The sequence below is a fragment of the Anguilla rostrata genome, chromosome 9 (assembly GCF_018555375.3).
Source record: "Anguilla rostrata isolate EN2019 chromosome 9, ASM1855537v3, whole genome shotgun sequence".
Lineage (NCBI taxonomy): Eukaryota > Metazoa > Chordata > Actinopteri > Anguilliformes > Anguillidae > Anguilla > Anguilla rostrata.
In genome coordinates this window covers 8,326,004-8,345,210 of record NC_057941.1, presented here as the reverse complement: position 1 = coordinate 8,345,210, position 19,207 = coordinate 8,326,004, and the positions used below count along the sequence as shown (strand labels likewise).

The following is a 19,207-nucleotide window of genomic DNA, read 5'->3' as shown; positions in this document are numbered from 1 at the left end:
CTTTAAGGGGCTGATAGGAAAGGAAAAACCTGATCAAATGAGTGGAGAAACAAAACGAATGCAGATACTTCCATACAGGTGTACTGCATTTTACGTACATCAAGAGAACGATACAGGCCTGAATACTTCACCCCTACAGTGACGGGGTCTGGTGGCTCTGTTATGCTGTGGGGGGCATTTTCCTGGCATGGTTTGGGTACACTTATCCCCTTAGAGGGAAGGGTCACTGCAAATAAATGCAAAGTTGTTCTGAGTGATCACCTTTCTCCTACGACAAACTTTTCTGTCTGGATGGGAGTGGTCTCTTCCAGGATGACAATGCCCCCATCCACAGGGCACGAGGGATCACTGCATGGTTTGATGAGTATGAAAATAGATCTCCACCCCGTTGAACACCTATGGGAGATTTTGGACTGATGCGTTAGCGCTCTCCCACCATCATCAAAACACCAAATTAGGGAATATCTTTTGGACGAATGGTGTTCCATCGCTCCAGTAGAGTTCCAGAGACTTGTAGAATCTATGCATGTTGACCTATCTGTTTGCCCAGGCAGGTTACAGTGTGATAACATGTACTGGCTTTTTTGTTGTTGTTGTTGTTGTTGTTGATTAATGGAATTAGGGCTGTCATTTTTAAAGTAACCTAAACATTACTTGTACCGTCACAAAGTTCTCAAGTATCTCAAGTATCAGCTCTTGGTCTGCACCATTCAAAGAAAGGTACCATTTACGACCTCTAGTGGATCTGGAAAGTAAGCGCAGTCCAGGTTGGCTGAAAGCATAGACTGTATGTAGGCTGAAAGGCAGTAAGGAAACTTCACAGTAGATGAATAACATTTTCACTGCAGAATGAACAAATCGACCGTCTGTAGCCCTTGACCGCTAATCAAATCGTGCTCCCTCACAACGGTAATACGAGTAAGGTCGATATTCACTATTCATGACTCCAAACGTGTCCAGTTTACAAAGGATGATCCACTATAGGGGAGTTGTTAATGTCTGTCATCTACACTTTTAAGCAATGCACCTTTTTTTTGATTTGCTTAAATTATCCTCAGGAATTACTGCATAGTAGTGTGCACAAACTAAACTTTCTTGGTTTCAATTAAATTGACAACTACTCAAACAAACCTCGAATGATAAAACAGTGCACTGGAATGTCCTGTTCACTCAACCGAACAACGAAAATATTTAAATGAAAAATGAACCAAACAGTTCGCACACCACTTAAAAGGACAAATACGTGGAATTGCACATTTTCAGAAAATATAATTCCTCAAAATTAGACATTTACCAAAACACTGGGAGGCAGAAAAAGAGAAAGTCTACAAAACTCTGTATGACTATATATTTAGCATATTTCTTCCTTTAACAATAGTTACAGAAATTCACAATGTTGGTTACAAACAAGTTTAATATGATCTCATGGTTACACTGCACAGCAGACGGTATGGAGTTAGGATTCTGCTGCAATCTGCATTTATCTTTTGTACACAAGCAAACAGGAAAAAAAAAAAAAAAAGTTAAAACAGTAGCAAAGTCTATCTATACACAAGCTCACTGTGGCATTACGAATGGAGATTTCTGAGCGGATACTTTAGTGCCTGACAACTCAGAACCGTGTGTCCGTGTCCCTTCGTCTCTTTGGGAGTTGAGGATATCCGAATCACCAATGTTACAACATGGATGGGGGAAAATAATCACAGAAAATATTAGTATTAATGTGGACTAAAAACTATTTATCTTCAAACACAGCCTTCTGCACTCTCATTGAACTTTTAGAATATGTGCAATATAACTTCAAAATAAATTCATCTTTATAATGAACACTGTACTGCTCTGAATGAGTTCAGCAGAGAGAAAAAACACGGATATGGGGGGAAAATGTTAAAATATTAAGTGGCAGAACCCGTCTTCCATGCAAACATTTTTGGGGTCAACTTCAGGGAGATGTGTGCACTTCAAATCACTCGGTAAGGCCACTCCCGTCACTAAAGAGCTCGTCTGTGTGTGTGTGGTGCGCCCGAAACAGTGCAGCTACGGGCACAGTGTACTCTATAAACGGGACCCTCCGACAGCGTGCCTCGTGAAGTCACTCCACTGCACACTGTGGCCGGCACACAAATCCAGTCCTCTGCGTGCGTGTGTGTGTGTGTGGGAGCTGAATCCAAAAATTAAAAAAAAAAATACAATGAAATCAAGCAAGTAGCTCCATCCGTACTGCAGAACTGCACAATGTGTTAATGATGTTCAACAAAAAGTTGCTTGCCGGTAAGCATGAGTGCATGAATGACATTTACCCTCCTGCCCGTTTAAAAGAGGCACAGTGTAAAATACCCCCCTCCGACCGCTGCTACGTTTGCACGTCCAGGACAGGAGGATTATCACCCTTGTATTCTGTAAGGGTCGAGCATTCCGTCTAATACTTGTGCAACTGTGTGGACAGTTTGAAATATATCGAACGCAAGCGCGCGCGTGTAAACTCCTCTGCTGCACGGGTGTCGTCGGACAAAAAACGCGTGGCGCAAAAGACGAATCTGCCCGTAGAATGTGCATTCGCAAAAAACAAAACAACAATCCGTACGCTCCTACAACTCCGATTCAGTTACAGACTTTGAACGCGGGTAATCTGAGGCAGACTACCCTTCATCACTCAAGAAAACGAGCGAACGGGTTCTGTCGACACCGGCAGAAGAGAAATCACAGCAATCCATCTCCTCCTCTGCGAGGGCCCAGGGCAGAGGGTGACCCGTCCCGATTCATTCACGCAGAAAAATCAAAAATACCACTTGAGGTATGCAAAGCCCTTAAATTAACATTCACCAATAAGCATTCAGGGCTACACTTCTCACACTGTAATAAATAAAGGTGGGAGGGAGGAGACACACGTGAACGTGTGCTGGGTTTCCCCCCCGCGAGTCTGGGCTCCCTTAAGAGAGGACTGTCCTCACGGGACACTTCGGGGCTCAGTTTACCACAAGCCATGTGCTTGAGGAGCGGCGAGCCAACAGCTGGATTAGGTCATATTTAGCCTGTTATTCAGAAACAAAGCATTAGCATTATTGAACATTACGGATTATTGTCAAATATTAAGTGTGTGTGTGGGGGGGGACGGGGGGGGAGTTATGAATTACCCTTCTCGAAGCTTCACGTCCAACTCATCAATGAATTGGAAATGCACTTTAAAGCGAGATCACAGCTTTTTGTAAAAGATCCCTCCCGGTGTCTTTGCCTATACTCCCCTTTCACTGTCTCCAGGGTCCACGTCTGTCCACCGCAAACCTACAGATGCCGTCCCAACGTTGCCCCATAACTCCCCCCCACATGCAGAGCCATCTCTCCCTTTCGTTTAGTGACGGCAGGGTGACCTGCATCCTCGCAGTGGCCCGCACTGAGCGGGCAGCCAGCCTCCCCAGGGGAGCAACCCCGCTCGCGGCGCTGGCCGCCAAAGCTTCCGCTGGTGGGCGGGGCGGAGCTTCCCGACACCTCCAGTCTCTGGTGGGGGGGAGGGGCGTGGGCTGAGTGTCCTTTAAGGCTAAGGCTTAGACTTCAGCTGGCGGCTGGGGCCGGGCCTCGCAACGCGCGAGAGAAGAACAGCAGAAACTACGTTTGCCACCTCGAAAGACACCAACCACATCGTAGACAAACGGCACTGGTCACCGCACTGCAGCCAGGGCAAGGCTGGTCAATTCTGCACAACAAAAAATGGCTACTTCACAATCAAAGACCTGGTGAGTGCTGACACAAATTGGGATGGGGGAATGAGCTCTATCTGCGTAACTCAGAGAAACGGTGGGGTGTAACCATGGAATCCTTCACCATGTGACCTTTCCCAACAAAAGCTCTGGCTCATCGCCATTTTCCTCACTATCTAGTTATTTATTTTTATTCTTTAAATTGCAAGCCGACTTGCTTACTCTCTGCTTGCTGAAGGCAGGCCATGTCCTACCAGGACCCATGGGATGGGTGGGATGGTGGGCAGACGGCCAAATGATGCGGGGCCATGTCCGCAGTGGACGAGGGGTCTCGAGCAGAGGAATCCCAATTCCGAGGCCCGTTCGGAGGGGAGCGTGGGGGGCGGCGACGGCGGCGGCATTCCTGCAATGCTACGATAGGCCACGCCCCCCTGGCTGGGCGAAGCAGAGTCCTAGCGGTCTCCGCTGGACCGCGAGAGCCGCGCACCTGTCTTATTTCGGCGGGCGGCGGGCCCGGGGAGACGGGGCCGGAACGGGCGCCGCGCGGGACCGCCTGCCCGGTGTCGACCCGCCACACTGCCAGCGCGTGCCAGCGACGCCCTCCTTAAAACCCCTCCCTGTCTCAATAGCACCTCTACCTGGCCGCCACACAAGGCCTTGCGCCAGGGATGAAAACCCTATCAGTTTATTTTTTGGAGGTTTTTTTTTTCTTTCCTTTTTTTTTTTTTTTTACAACGACAAACTATGGTTTAAAACATTTGGAAATTATTGCCATTTACATTCACCATAAAACTAACTACAAATAGGCAGAAATCATTCCCCCTCATGAAAAACAAAAACACTTTCAAATGTGTACAAGCCACTGGTCCAACGAATTCATTAGAATTCACTAGAGTAGAAAAAGTAACATACTGGTCCAAATGAGTTTGTTTTTTTTTTTTTTTTTGTGTATGTAAAATTAGATGTCATTTTCTAGTGCTTGTTCAGGACCAGGCAGAGCTCTCATATTCTTTTAAAGGAAACCCATTAAGAAGCAGGTGTTCAAAAACAAAAAAGACTGGTCCATTAGGGTAAGTCGCACATCTCTACAATCATGCAAAATTAGGTGCTCCACTGAAACTGACAAATTTCTGTAACTTGTCCCCTCCAACGTGGGGATCAATGGCCAGAATCCCACCGGCCAACTTCCAGAGGCCAAAGTGCCTGATCTGGGGTCAGTAAAATGGCATCAGGCAAACGGGCAGGGAGAGAGGCTGCTGGTGAGGGCGAGGAGACAGGTCCAAGGTTCGATGGGCAGCTCCCGTGTTCCCCGGCAACCAGATGTCCCACTGCGGTCCAAGCCCCAGGGGGCCCGGCAGATAGGTCTGTCTGTGTGTGAATGAGTGTTCCGTGTGTGTGTGTGTGTGTGTGTGTGTGTGTCAGTGCCAGTGAGTATTGTGTGAGAGTATGCGCGAAAGTGTGTGTGTTTGCACAAGTGAGTGAGTGCTGTGCAAGTGTGTGTTGTGTGTGTGCGTGTGTGTTTATGTATGCATATGTGTGTGTGTCTGTGAGTGTGTGCGTTTGTGTGTTCATGTATGCGTGTGAGTGCGTGTGTGTGTCCCCATGTATGCGTGTGTTCGTGCGTGTGTATTCATGTATGAGTGCGTGTATTAATGTGAGTGTGTGTGTGTTTGTGTGTGTGTATTCATGTATGAGTGCGTGTATTAATGTGAGTGTGTGTGTGTTGGTGTGTGTGTGAGTGAAGACGTGTCGCCCTGCTCAGCCCAAGCAGCCGTGCCCCGCCCCGTGGCCCTGCGACAGCAGGAAGGACTGCACCACCTCCTCGGTGGCCTGCGGGCTGGTGTTGACGTCCTCCAGGGCGTCGGCCACCGCAAACTGCCGGTCCCTCAGGCGGTTCCAGTTGGACAGAATGTTGTGGTACTCAAACACCTTCTCATAGTTCCCCACAGAGTTGTACAGTTTAATCAGGCCCCTGTAGTCGTACTCCAGTCCGCTGTAGCCCTCGCCGAACAGCTTCTTACCTGAGCGGGGTTAGACACACACACAAACGCACAAACGGTAAGGGAATGCTAGTAACAAGACCAGGTCGAAACCTAGTATACGGCTGGACCTAACACACTTCATCCGGCCGACCAATGGTGTAACTTCATCACTCACTCAGTCAGTCAGTCACTCAGTCAGTCGGTCACAGACATTCGCGTTTGTAGGGCTGGCCCCGCTGTTGCGTTCCAGCAATAAAATGCTGGGTAAATCTCTGAATATCAAGCAAGATCCTTCCCCCCCCCTCACCGATGGCAATGGAGCGCAGGTACAGCTTCTCGGCGTCGTCGTACTGGTTCATGTCGTAGTTGTAGAGCGAGGCCAGGTGGCCCACGGACAGGGCCACCTCGTAGTCCTCCTGGCCCAGGAGCTGCTCCTTGATCTGGATCGCCTTGATGTGCATCTCCTCCGCCTCCTAAAACGCCAACGGGATCTCCGTTAGAACCGTCCGCCCAACATCCCACAAACCCACGATGGAGACAATTCACAAGAACTGCACTGGGAGAGCAGGCTAATTTGCAGCAAGCAATTATTGGTGCAAAAGTTCTTCACTGAACTAATGAGTTTAATTAGATTCTGCGAGGATACAAGAAACAGAGCAAACAAACACAGCTTCACAGGAAATACAGTCTTCCTTGGCTGACCAGGCTCTCCGTGATTTATGAGCTCACCAGGGCTCTCTTTCTTCTTAATGATGTTCCAAACAGTAAATTTAGGTGAGCCTAAGGTTTGGCCGATGTCTCTGGCTGTTTTTCTTTTAGCTTCTCAGCCTCATAATGGCTTCGTTGACTTTCACTGGCAGAACTCCTCATGTTGAAAAATTCAAATAATCAAAAGCCTACAACCAAGACTAGATCCTGAAAGCGCTCTTATACCTGCACTAAGGAAGCAATTGAACACACCTGACTAATCAGAAATGCCTGTGAAGCCACTTGTCCCAAACATTATGGTGCCCTGGAAGAATTGTATGATTGCAAATCTAAAATTGAGGCGTATACTATATACACACACACACACAGTCACACACACACACACACGGGATTACAACTAACGTTAGATTAAAACCACAATTGCTGTGAAAATGTACGCTATCATTAGCCTCTTTTAGTTACGTTGTGGATAGTTCCTGCCCGCTTTCAGTTCCCAGCCACCCGGAGGAAAAGGGGCTTATGGCTCAAGGAGAAACCCCTTCGTTGGGTTGTGTCAAAGTGAGAGTGTCCCCCCTCACCTTGAACTTGCGCATGGACTGGTAGAGCCGGCCCAGGTTGCCGTAGTGCTTAGCAGTCTGGACGTTGAACTCCCCGAAGGCTTTTTTGGCCAGCTGGAGGGAGGAGAGGTGGAGGTCGTGCGCCTCCTGCAGCAGCCTCTCCTCCGTTTCTTTGTTGTGGCAGTCGATGGCGATCTCCTCCAGGATGAGGGCTAAGGGGAAACAAATATCATTTACATTTAGTGATGAGGGTGCAATACAGATGCAATGGAGGGCGCACTAGAAGACCCAGTCAAGCCTGAGGACATAATTGAGCGTCTGTAAACTACTTCTATTTATACACAAATATTTCAATGCAGCACCTCTACAGACATGTCTCACTATTGCACTATTGACTGTACAAAGTATAAATGAGACATGAATCTTTCACTGAATGTGCACTACAACACCTACCCCGACTTCCACTAATACTATATTATATAGTACACAAGTGGTGATTCACTTAAAGCAAATTCTTCCTTTACAGAGTGTGCACTATACTTAATCTTCTCACCACAGGATAGGATACAATAAGGATACTCATAGGATGGGATACTAAGCCTAGGATACTAAACAGTTACCTGAATGTTCACAACATCACATCCTTTGACCTACACACATTGGCTCATTTAGTGGACTCTACAGCACCCCCTAAGAGCTACAAATGTCCATTGGGTTCACTACAGTGCCCTCACAACTACTTTAGCCAGAAGCAAAGAAAAGAAACTGCACTCACTCACTCACTCACTCACTCACTCACTCACTCACTCACTCACTCACTCACTCACTCACTCACTCACTCACTCACTCACTCACTCACTCACTCACTCACTCACTCACTCACTCACTCACTCACTCACTCACTCACTCACTCACTCACTCACTCACTCACTCACTCACTCACTCACTCACAGGATTCACTCACTCACTCACAGGATTCACTCACAGGATTCAGTAAATATTTTCTATGGTTGTAAATAGGACTGATTGTGAAAGGCGGTGACTCGCGGTACCTTTCACCCTTTTGGACGAGGCGAGCAGTAGATGGTCTTCGGGTAGAATGTGAGTGATGATGTCTATGGCACGTTCTGCGTGGAATCTGAGAGAGCGGTCCCAGAACAGCCCAGTGGGGGAAAGAGCGTTAGCACACATTCTGAGAGGCGCAACAAAACATTTCTGAGAAAAGAAAACAACAACGAAATTTCACCAACCAAGCAAGCTCGAGAAGTCCTCCCCCTTTGGGAGTATAAATTTAATAAACAGACTCTTAAACCAAACGACCTCAGAGTGGGGAAAAAAAAAGAAGGAGGATACTCACAGTGCATTGTCAAATTTACCAGAGCTGTACTGGTGGACATAAGAGGAGTACGCGAGGTCCTCGTGCGCCGTGGCCACGTGGATGTTCTTCCCCCCGAAGACGGACTGCCGAATGTCCAGGGCCGTCTGAAATCGAGCGAGAGCACGCATTACAAACAGCTCAACTTCAGGGGTGACGAGGTGATGCGGACCCAGTCCACATCACAGCCTTTCTCCAGTTTTGGGAGGATAACAAAAAGCACCTTACGATTCAAAGATAAGCATCCGAAATGCACAGTCTTCACTGCAATTTGCATCACACCAGCACGTGCAAAAAATAGCCCATACATTTAAACCCAATACAAAATGTTTTCTCGAACTGCAAAAAAAAAATATTTTCCTGCAAGAAAATACAAATACTATTGTGATCCAAAGTGCACCCAAATGTGTTTACATTTATATGGCCATTGCTGCTGTATCTTCCTTTGTCATGTTATTCAGTCAATTAAAACAGCAAAAGAAAGGCTGCTCACTCTTTTCTCGGATTCCTCTGCTTCTGAATGAATTCCAATTGAATAGACTTCAGAAATATTGGAGATCTATTTCCTTATTACTTCATTGCTTTTGTTCCTTGTCACAATTCTACGGTTATATTCAGCTGTGTACACGTCACATCATCTTCACTGTCCATCTCAAAGATTCATGCAAAGTTAGCAACCTATATGTGTGAAAAGAGAGCTTCCTGGAGAAGTGTTAGCTATTAAATACTGCATCAGAGAAGAGTGTGCAACCTCTCTTTTTCAGTGTTACTTGCAAGTGCCTTGGTCTGCACCTCGCCAAACAAGGTGTGCATTTTCTTGTTCACTTTGGATGTTATTCAGTCAAACCGCTGTAAGGTTTTTGCATGAAAACAAGCATTTGAACAAGCAGGTTTCAGTGCTCAATGGCAGCACATAGCAATGTTACTACCAGTACAGAAATCTCCTAGAGTATTCTGGCAACTGGAATACACAAATCGTTATATTCCAACAGTAAACTGATAAAGTAAGCGGTCAGACCAGTTAAATTCATAGAAGGAAAAATATTTTTCCCCCTCCAGAGTTCAACGTACTTTTCAGACACATGACAATGAATAAATTTGCAGAATAACCTTAAAACCAAATTATTGCAAATGAAATTTAACCTGGTAGATCATGTAAAAATTAACAACAACCCTCAACTCAACAACAAGCAAACCGAAACCACAACCAGCGCAGAATCGAGTGGACAGACTCACCTGGTAAATGGCGACAGATTGACAGATGTTATCTACGTTCAGCAGGTAGAACCCGTAGTCTAGAAGCGTGTCCGAGTATTTGGGGTGCTTGTGTCCAAAATGTTCCCTGCAAAAAAAAAAAAACCCGAAAGCGTACAGTCAGGACACGAACGAACGGGGAAACGGTCGCCCCTGCAGCCCGTTCAAAGCGACGCGGGTGAAACTTACCGGGCCAGAAACACCGCATGCTTTATCAACTGCTCCGCTTTCCGGAACTCCCGCTTCACCACACAGGCCTGCAAGGACACACGCGTCAGCTCCAGCACTGCACTGCACACAGCTCACACCGGCCTCACCAAAGGCACCGCCCATTAACATCATTTACCAGGCTTTTATTTTGACGCTAAGTGCGGTGTTGATGTCAGAATAGCACCAGGTCAGAAACTGCTCATTGGTCACAGCTGGCTTAATTCAGGTAAATGTGATGGTGGCCCTGATGTCACAATTTTCTTATTACTTGCCATGCGCACAGTGATCAGTGAGATCTAACAGAAGTAAATATTTCCACTATTGTGAATTGTTATTAGTGACAAGACCTTCAGTACTACTTTCATTAAACAATGGTACATAGATGTTCTCCATTTAAAGATACTTATAAATAGATTTTTATTCCATTTCAGAATACTCTGAAATAGAACACTCTACTCAAATAGGCATTTCCTCCCCTTCAATATAAACAGTCACAAGCCCATGAGATTTAGGTTTTACTTTCTGTTTAGCACGAGCAAAAACAGGCCAAACATCTGGTGGTAACAAAGATATTAAAAGACAACGGCTCTGCCACCGATCCCAATGCTGCTAAGACATCACAGCACGCGAAACAGAATGGCCTTGCGTTGTGCCTGATCTTTGCAGACGCGGTATCAGTTCTGTACCCGTCAGCCGTTCCGAATGTTTATAATGCGGCTGTTCTGACTCCGGCACGGACACAGACCGTGCGAGAGGTATCAGGCGACCGAGATAAAGGGAAACATTTCCACGTAAGCGCGGCGAGGAGATTCCCCCAAGGCCGCTTCAGAGAAAGGCGAAGCGACACGCGTGAGAGAGGGAGAGAGAGAGAGAGAGAGAGAGAGAGAGAGGCCACCTTACCTTAGAGGCCTGCCTCAGAACGTCAACAACCACCTTGACGGGCAAGCCCACGGTGATCTCCCTCATGGCCTCTATGCACCACCGGTACGCCTGGAAAACACAACAGCGGGGTTAGAGACGCACACCGAGGGGGGGGGGGGAGGTCATTCCGCGCGGCCGTCTGCAAAAGGGCTATACCGCGCGCGATGGCTTGAGGAGCCGGCGGCCGGGGCCTACCTCGTCGTAGTGGCTCTTGGCGAACAGCAGGGCGCACAGCTCCCCGTAGAGCGCAGCCTTGTTGGCCTGGTGGCCGTGCTTGGCCAGCTTGTCCATGTAGGACTGGGCCAGCTTGAAGGTCTCCTCCCCCAGGTGGTACTTGCAGTTGCCGTTGCGCACGTGAAGCAGCCTGAGGGGCCGAGGCGGAGACACACCGGCGACGGAAAATGAAAATGAAAACGCGCTGACAAGATTCACGACGTCGTTTCCGTTATCTAAACGATTACATGTTTCCAAAACAGCTACGTGAGCAGAATGGCTCAAGGTTCTGTAATGTTAGGAGTAAATTGCAGAGATATAATTGCACGAACTGCTAATGAGCTGGTGGATAATGAAACACTGAGCGGGGCCAGCGTGCTGACTCCTCCGCTTTGTGAGGGCGGGAGGCTGACTGCAGGGTCCTCACCTCACGCAGCACTCCACGGCACGGTACCAGTGCAGGACCTCGTCGTGCAGCGTGCACAGCTGCAGACACGACAGGAACACCTTCTCCGCGTCGCCGTACCAGCCCGCGTCCGACAGGAAGCCGCCTGGCGAGAGAGAGAGAGCCGCCATTACCGCGAGCCGCCACGTAAAGCCCGGGAGCGCAACTCCAGTCCTGAAGGGGCGTTGCTTTCTCGAACCATTACCATAGTTAGGGTTTTCACGCAGCCTTATAAACTCCACAGGTTCGCTCCTGTGCTTGAGCACAGAAAAATCTTTCGGATACACCTGCAGTCTGCAGCTGTCGCCGACGTTTATGCAAATCTCAGATCAAGATACGATCGAGCTAACTGAGAAACTGAGAGCAGAAAGTTTCGGCACAAAATCCCGAAACGGATCAGGCCCTCGCCGCGCACCCCCGACGTTACGGAATCGGCCTGAGGACGCGCAGTACTACAGCGACAGTGCCTAGGGCCCCAAAGAAACATTTCGTCACTCCGAGGCCGAAACCCGTGACGCGAGCTGGAGAAGGCCAGCGGGGAGGCGGGCCCCGGGAGCGGCGAACCCACCCAAGACGAAGCCGAACTGAATGGCCTTCTCTTTGACGTGCGCGTCCGACTCGGCGATGTAGGAGCAGCGGCGGCTGAAGGAGCTGGCCAGCACCGAGGCCACCTTCACGCCGTGGTCCATGAGGGCCTGGAAACAGTGGTGGAGGAGGTGTCTGCGCACGCACACACACGCGCACACACACACGCAAACACACAAACACAGGAGCACAGCATTAAGCCATCGCACACACTACTGCGGGATTCCTCAACATGTCATTCATTTCAGCCTGAAATAATTTTTTTCCAAAATGCACGCAATTTTTCACATTTTTAAAACCCACACGTTCCCAACTTTCGCCCTTAAAGCTGCAGCTTACCCGTTTCTGCGCAAAATAAAGGCCCGATATTACCATTCACCACGCAACAAACCCGGCCTTCTCTTCCGTAACACTATTCAAGTGACAAAGACTTTGAAGACACATTTCAAAATGCGTCAGTTATGAAATGAAGAAGCCGGCCATGCCCAATTCTTCCTAGTAAACAATGGTCTGGACCGAAGCAGGGGGATGATGAAGGACAGGCGCATTCCACAGGGGAAGACAATGTAACGGGCCTTTCTGTGGTTACAATGCGAACGCCGCAGCCTTTGTCCAGGATTCACACCGCCGCGGGCGCAGCGGCCGCACGGGCGCGGCTTTCTGCCCCGCAACTTTCCGCTCGGCGTTCCGGAATGCGTGCGAAAGGTCGGCTCGTAGGCGCGGCGCGGGGTACCTTTTGTCCGACGCGCGCAGGACTTTGGCAAAGACCTCCAGCTCGCAGAACTCCCCACCGAGCTGGCACAGCCTGCCCTGCTGGTACAGCTGTGGAACAGGGGCGGGGCGGGGCGGGGCGGGGCGGTGGGGTGAGGTGGTGGGGGAGAGAAAGAGAGAGAGACATGGTGTAATACATTAATGACTCTCCCAGCCACAGAATGAGGGAGTGGCACAAGCCGCTGTGAGATTTTACGCAATTCTACATTTCTTAAGAGCACTGGGTTTTTATTCAAAACCAATCAAATTCTTTAATTTCGAAGTTAAATTTAGCCTACTTCCCAATGCCATGGGGAAAAAAAAACCTCCAGCACCTCAAAGGAGATGTCATTCTGGGACAGAGGTGGCATTTGTATGCAGAGACAGGTTTCTGTCACTGAGCAGTCTTCCTCGAGGGCTCTCACGCTAACAGAAACGCGCCCCGTCAATTAAACAGAATCTGGATTTAAGCCTCTTCAGCAGAACGCCAGATGATGACTGATAGAGAGTGGCACAGCACTGCTGCACAGGCAGCGTTTCGTTTCCCAGCAATGAGGGGAGCCAGCCAATCCATCACGTACTTGGAAACTGTTAGGGGACAAAATCAGCTACTCTCTGGCAGTGCAAGCTTGGACTTCTTTTATGAATAACACACTCCAAAATAAATATATATATAAAATGCACATTTAAAAAAAACAAATTCAAACACATATCCGACGTTACCATTTCTTTCTAAAGATGGCCTTTAATGCACAATCGAAGACCCGAATTCCAGACTGTCCCACCAAGAAGGGTTGTGATTGAGATACGCGCCCAAGTAAACCAAAAGGCAAGCTAGTTAAGGATTTATTAATAAGACAATTAATACATATACTCTCACAATACCAGCCCGGCTAAGGGGAACATGGTCTCCAGTCTGTGTGAATGGGGCTACTAGCCTGCTAATTAATTATGTCACAACAGCAGAAATAACTAAACTTAGGTCATATTCTAATGAACCCCCCCCCCCCCCCCATCAAATAGAACATATTGTTTCTTTATGCAAGAAGCTAAATGTACATCTTTGCCACCAATGTTCCCTTAAACAACCTTTTTTTTGTTTACTACTCATTTGTTTTTACTCATTACAATAAGATACAATACTCATTTTGTACAGCTATTTCTAGCCAAGAACACAGTTTAGTTCACACAGTGAACACTATTCTGACCTAACCTCTGCCAAGCCAACTAGGCAGAAGAACAAGCTACAATATTAGGACAAATACAAATTACCAAAAAGTGCTGGGATGGGGGAACATGTAACGATTGTCATGAAAAAGGGGGGGGGGGGGGGGATTTAGAATGAAATATACAGAGTGGTGGTAGTTAGTCCAGGTATAGTCTGAAGAGATAAGTCTTCAGACCACGGCGGAAGATGGGTAGTGAGGGAGAGGTTCGAAGAGTACTCTGCTTGTAGTGTGTACAACTTATCCCAAGACATTAATTTTCAATTAGTACTGACTTCAATTTAGCCATAAATAGAAACTGCTGACATACAATTGATCTGCTGACATACAAATGACTTAAAATCCACTTACTATTCCGCACTTATAAACCATCATAAATTACAGATACAAGTGACATCATTCCTATTTCTGCAAATGCGGATGGCCACATATGTAACCAGGTGACTCAGACTAGATTCAACGTGGCTATTACGTACACGTAACACTAAATGAGGAATAATATACAAACAACCCCACGTGTTTCATGGGTAGGAGAAGTAGAAGTAAAAATTTAAACAAGCATATTGGGATGGGATCATTCAATTGGAATAGAGCCCTTGTATGTGAAAATTCCAGTTCAACAAAACAATAGGCAAAAATAACAATGTCTCTATGTAATTACATAATATATTTTCAACTGGCTAGACAGCTGTAATTCATTAGACAGCAAACTAGTGCGCGAGCCAAATCTGTGGAGATCTCAATCGGACAATAGCTGAATGTATTGGGGCGGCTTTGTTTACATCCGTTTGTCTTGGCTACCCGACACAAAGTGGCCCTATAGTAGTCATTACACACAAGGGAGACTCAATTTACCTCTACCTATTCCTTCCCCACGATACATCCCCTACCGGTGTTATTCGTGTTATACATAATATAACTGGATTCCATATCAAATAGCTTTCGACTGACGACAACCCGATAACTACGCTATTATCCATGTAAGAATTCGCTTCTGCTGGCATAGCTAAATATCTACCGTTGCCTGGCTACAAATAGTTTGATGCGAATTCAGGCAACGTAACTACTTACGCTAAATCTGTAGCTAGCTAGTGACAGCGACCTAGCTAATTTGCAAATGTTAGCTAACCGAGTATCTAGCTAACGAAAAAACACAGTGGGCATTCATGTAACGTCCACGTTCATGGAAACTAACACTATTCATCAGTGTTGTAATATTGACGTGCGACGTGCTACCCTGTCCAGCTAGGGACAATCTATCCAGCAACGAACGAATAAAAGCGCTTAGTAGTTATATGTTGCCAAGATGTGGATAGGTAAGTTAGCGGTCTGGCTTGCGCGAAGTTATGCAGCAATAGCTAGCAGTCGTATGTGACATCAACCTAGTAAGTTAGTAACTATTAGTATACATATTGACATAATGGTCTACATAAGAAATACAGACACGCGATTTTCGCATGTTGTAGTGCAGACGTTTAAGTAAAACATACAAAATGTAACATTATTATCTTGCAAAGACGAGGCCCGGGGGACCAAACCAGTTAGGCAGCTGCTAATGTTAGCTACCTAGCAAGAAAGCTAACGTCAACCACTAACACACTACAGCCTGTCACGTAGCTAGTTAGCTAGCTGGATAGTTAGCTAACTGGGTATGGCCTGCAGCTAGCCTACTAAAACTCAAATTTATGTTCTTTTCTTACCTTGTAGTACACATCAAACTGTATATTTTCTGGAAGGGAACGGATATCCCTTCGCGATCGGCTGTAATTGTCCACCACGGCAGAAATAGCAGTGTTATACAGTGTCTCTGGGATCCATTCGAGCTCCACTGCGGCCATATTGTTTTCCTTTTCTGATCTAGCTAGCCAACTAGCTAGCTAGCTACCTTGCACCAGCCCCCTCCTTTCTGTCCTTGCGTAGCTAGCTAGCTACGTTGCCAAGTTAAAATCGCTGTCTTTGTATCTCCACATATAGTTACCTCCCGGTTACAACACAGGGGCAACCCGATGAATATGTTTAGATACAAACACGAATACACCGTTGACCGTCATTTCATATTTGCTCCACAGCCCCGTATACCCAATCCTCTTCACCCCCCTGTTTTCCCCAATTTTCATCATCAGTGCCAGTTGACGTAATGACGTTACGCTCTCTGCTGTTGCGGAGGACGTTGCTCGCCTGTTCTGAACAACAGCGGCCCATGCATTAATAATATGTCAAATAATAATAATAATAATAATTATTATTATTATTATTGATGTTGTTGTTGTTGTTATAAACCTATTATTCATATTATTATAATAATTATTATTATTCTGGAAAAAAATAAGTTGGTTTTGAATACAATATTGATGAAAATCAGTCCGGATTTGCATATAATAATTTACACATAATTGCACATTTTCAATAATATTCGCTTGGATTGGATCAATTTGATTATTCTGAGCTTGTCACTGATGACAGCCTATTCTGTTCCTCTATTTTTACAAAACATATACTATTGAACATCAATTTATTCAATTTTCTTTAGAAAAATTCAGGTTTGGAAATTATTTCTGTTATGCTGTTAAAACACACTAACTGTAAGGGTTCAGTTAAATTAGAATGTGGTCGCTCTCGAAGATTTGATCTAAAAAGTAAAAAAGGCAAAGTTGTGCTATTTTTTCTTATCTTTTCCTACGTGTTACCCAACATATTTGTGTACAGTACATATTAGAACTAGTACTATATAAGGAATTACTATTGCTGGGAGGGAATTGATTATAAGTCAGTCAGTCAGTCAGTCAGAACCTTTATTTAAATTCTCGGAGGTACAATTGAGGGCCAGGCCCTCTTTATCAATGTAGCCGAGATTACAAACACAAGTCAACTTAAGATGACACAACTTTGCTTTGAAAAACTCCTGATCAGATCCAAACAGCTATAGATGTAATTAGTACCTTTTCTATGGCCTCTGGTCCTGAAAAAGTCTAGTTTGCCTTCTATCTGTAATATACCAATAAAAGACAAAGTCTCTTATTTGGGTGTTATTGTTTCCAAAGATCAAAAGGTGATTGCTTTGATTGTTTTGTCCATGATCCCATCATGGACAAAACAAAAAAGAGGCTCAATCAGTGATTACCAAGAGATGTAACGCAGAGCAAATTACTTTTTCAAACCAAGGCAGAGGGAATCTCATGTGTCACTTATTCTTCTTATGGCACATTGATAATACATTACATTACATTACAGGCATTTGGCAGACGCTCTTATCCAGAGCTATGTACAACAAAGTGTATAACCGTAACCAGGGACAAGTGTGTTGAAAACCCTAGAGGGAAGTACAGTTCCAAGTGCAGGGAGCGACCGCGTAGTTTAACTTGGACCTTGTAGGTTAATCTGATCAACACAAACAAAAGCAGCAGCAAAGCAGTCTATGAAAATAATACAAGCAATAATTAAACAAGTAGGCACGAGATAAAACCATCACCAAAGCTATTGATAAGTTATTGTTTTATATCCTGTGGAAAAATTGTACACTGTATTACAAAATTTGTTATTACCAATAATTATGAAAATGGACGTAATTGTATTGCTTTTTTTAACCTCAACTATAACTTTAAAATAAACTGGATTACATTTCTAAGAAATTGTATCTCGATGTAGAACTTCATTTGATGTATAATTATAATGTAAAATTCCGGCTAATCTGTCAGCCTTTCATAGACAGGCTTCATTGGCCTGGTCCATGATTTATAATTTTTATCCACATAAATAAGTTTTTTGGAATAACAGTGACTTTTTGTTTAAGAATAAGACCATTTTTAAAAAAAACATTGGTATGATAAAAATATTATTCTTATGAATCAGCTGATTAATCCACAAGGCATGTTGATCACATGTTTTTCCAAGAGAATTTTTAAATGCGATTGGTGCTATACCTACCTAATGCTGCTGTAACTCTGCTTAGAGGGGTACCTCACACTGATGTAGTGCTTGAGATTGATCCTGCTGGTTCTTTTATTGGTCAAATGTGTTTTTCTGAAAACTTAAAGAACAACAGAGCTATTAGATTCTTATTTCATACTTGAATAACTTGGTTTGTGGAATTTTCTGGAAAAAAGTATGGATGTTGCCATACAAATACTTAACAATACGTAACAAATAAAGTTAGAGAATTTTCATTTAAGATTATTCATAAGTGCTACCCTGCCAAGCACTTTATGAAGAAATTGAAGGCTGATATCAATGTGAATTGTTCCTTTTGAGATATACATCCTGAGACAGTACTTCATATTTTTTGGTATCACTCTCAATATAGAAAGTTTTGGCAAAAGCTATTTGCATATATTATTAACCACACATATTCAGATTTTAGTCGGTATTACAAAAATGTACCATTGAGTTCTTTGATTGTGATAAGATATTCAAGAAACAATTATATTTTATATATCTTATTATTTTAGTGAAATACCATATACATAAATGTAAGTTTTCAAACAAGAGACCTGTTTTCTGTTTTTATTAAGGAAACAGAACAGTGATTTAATTCTATTGAGTTTTCCTCCAATTCAAAAGCTGTAAAAACTATAAATGTATGTACTCTTTTAAAAGTATTTCTGTGATTCTTTTTCTTTCTTTTCTTTTGATTTTATTCCGTTTAATATCAATCTCCTGGGCTTGTCTGTATTGTTCCTGATCTTTAATTATAATACATAATTTTCCACAACCAACTTGTCTCCTCCATGACCCAGAAACCGATCTTTGTGTCCTCCCTCCCTCCAAAATCTCAATATTGGAGGAGGCAAGCAAAGTGGATTCAAACTCGGCTCCTCATCTCCTCTCAGCAAAGGATACATTGGGTGCGTCCCAATACACAAAAAATGTGTACTCCATTCCTCTGCAACCTCTTCGTCTCCTCCTCCTCACCCCGGAAAACTATTTGTATCCTCCTGTGTCCTAATTCTGGAGGAGACAAGCGAAGTGCATAGAACTGTACTGACGAAGTGGCTTCAAGCTCCCCTCCTCCCTCCTTTTCTCCACATACTTCTTGTGGGAGAATGGGGGAAAGGAGGTGAGGAGTGAAAAGTAATGGGGCACACCCATACTGTCCCAAGCTTCTTCACACCTCCTCGTTCTCCCCTTTCCTCCTCTCCTCCCCTCCTTTCCATGATATCAGAACATCGCAGGTGGTCACGAATGATATCCAATCACGATCCATAAAATATGCCCAAAACTCTATGCCACGCCCCTATCCCTGTGGCGTTCATCGAGCAAAACATTTGTGTGGCCAACCCACAGTTTATG

The 19,207-nt window shown here is 45.1% G+C and overlaps 1 protein-coding gene across 1 annotated transcript; it reads right to left on the bottom strand.

Annotated features, from left to right (window-relative positions):
- Positions 1 to 1,333: 1,333 nt before the first annotated feature.
- LOC135262810 (amyloid protein-binding protein 2) lies at positions 1,334 to 16,052 on the bottom strand. The gene is made up of 13 exons (XM_064350082.1): positions 15,622 to 16,052; positions 12,679 to 12,767; positions 11,929 to 12,080; positions 11,343 to 11,466; positions 10,898 to 11,066; positions 10,682 to 10,771; positions 9,761 to 9,828; positions 9,554 to 9,659; positions 8,300 to 8,424; positions 7,995 to 8,080; positions 6,964 to 7,154; positions 5,985 to 6,150; positions 1,334 to 5,716 (listed from the first exon to the last, which is right to left on the bottom strand). The coding sequence occupies exons 1-13, from the start codon at positions 15,757 to 15,759 to the stop codon at positions 5,454 to 5,456; spliced, it is 1,767 nt and encodes a 588-aa protein (XP_064206152.1). The 5' UTR covers positions 15,760 to 16,052; the 3' UTR covers positions 1,334 to 5,453.
- Between the last annotated feature and the right edge of the window lie 3,155 nt (positions 16,053 to 19,207).

Excerpts from the sequence above, each read along its gene's own strand:
- LOC135262810 (XM_064350082.1), bottom strand. The coding sequence starts at position 15,759 with ATGGCCGCAGTGGAGCTCGAATGGATCCCAGAGACACTGTATAACACT. Across the intron at positions 8,081-8,299 it reads GGTAAATTTGACAATGCACT|ATTCCACGCAGAACGTGCCA; the intron begins GTGAGTATCCTC and ends CCGCTCTCTCAG. Across the intron at positions 5,717-5,984 it reads CCTGCGCTCCATTGCCATCG|GTAAGAAGCTGTTCGGCGAG; the intron begins GTGAGGGGGGGG and ends AACCCCGCTCAG.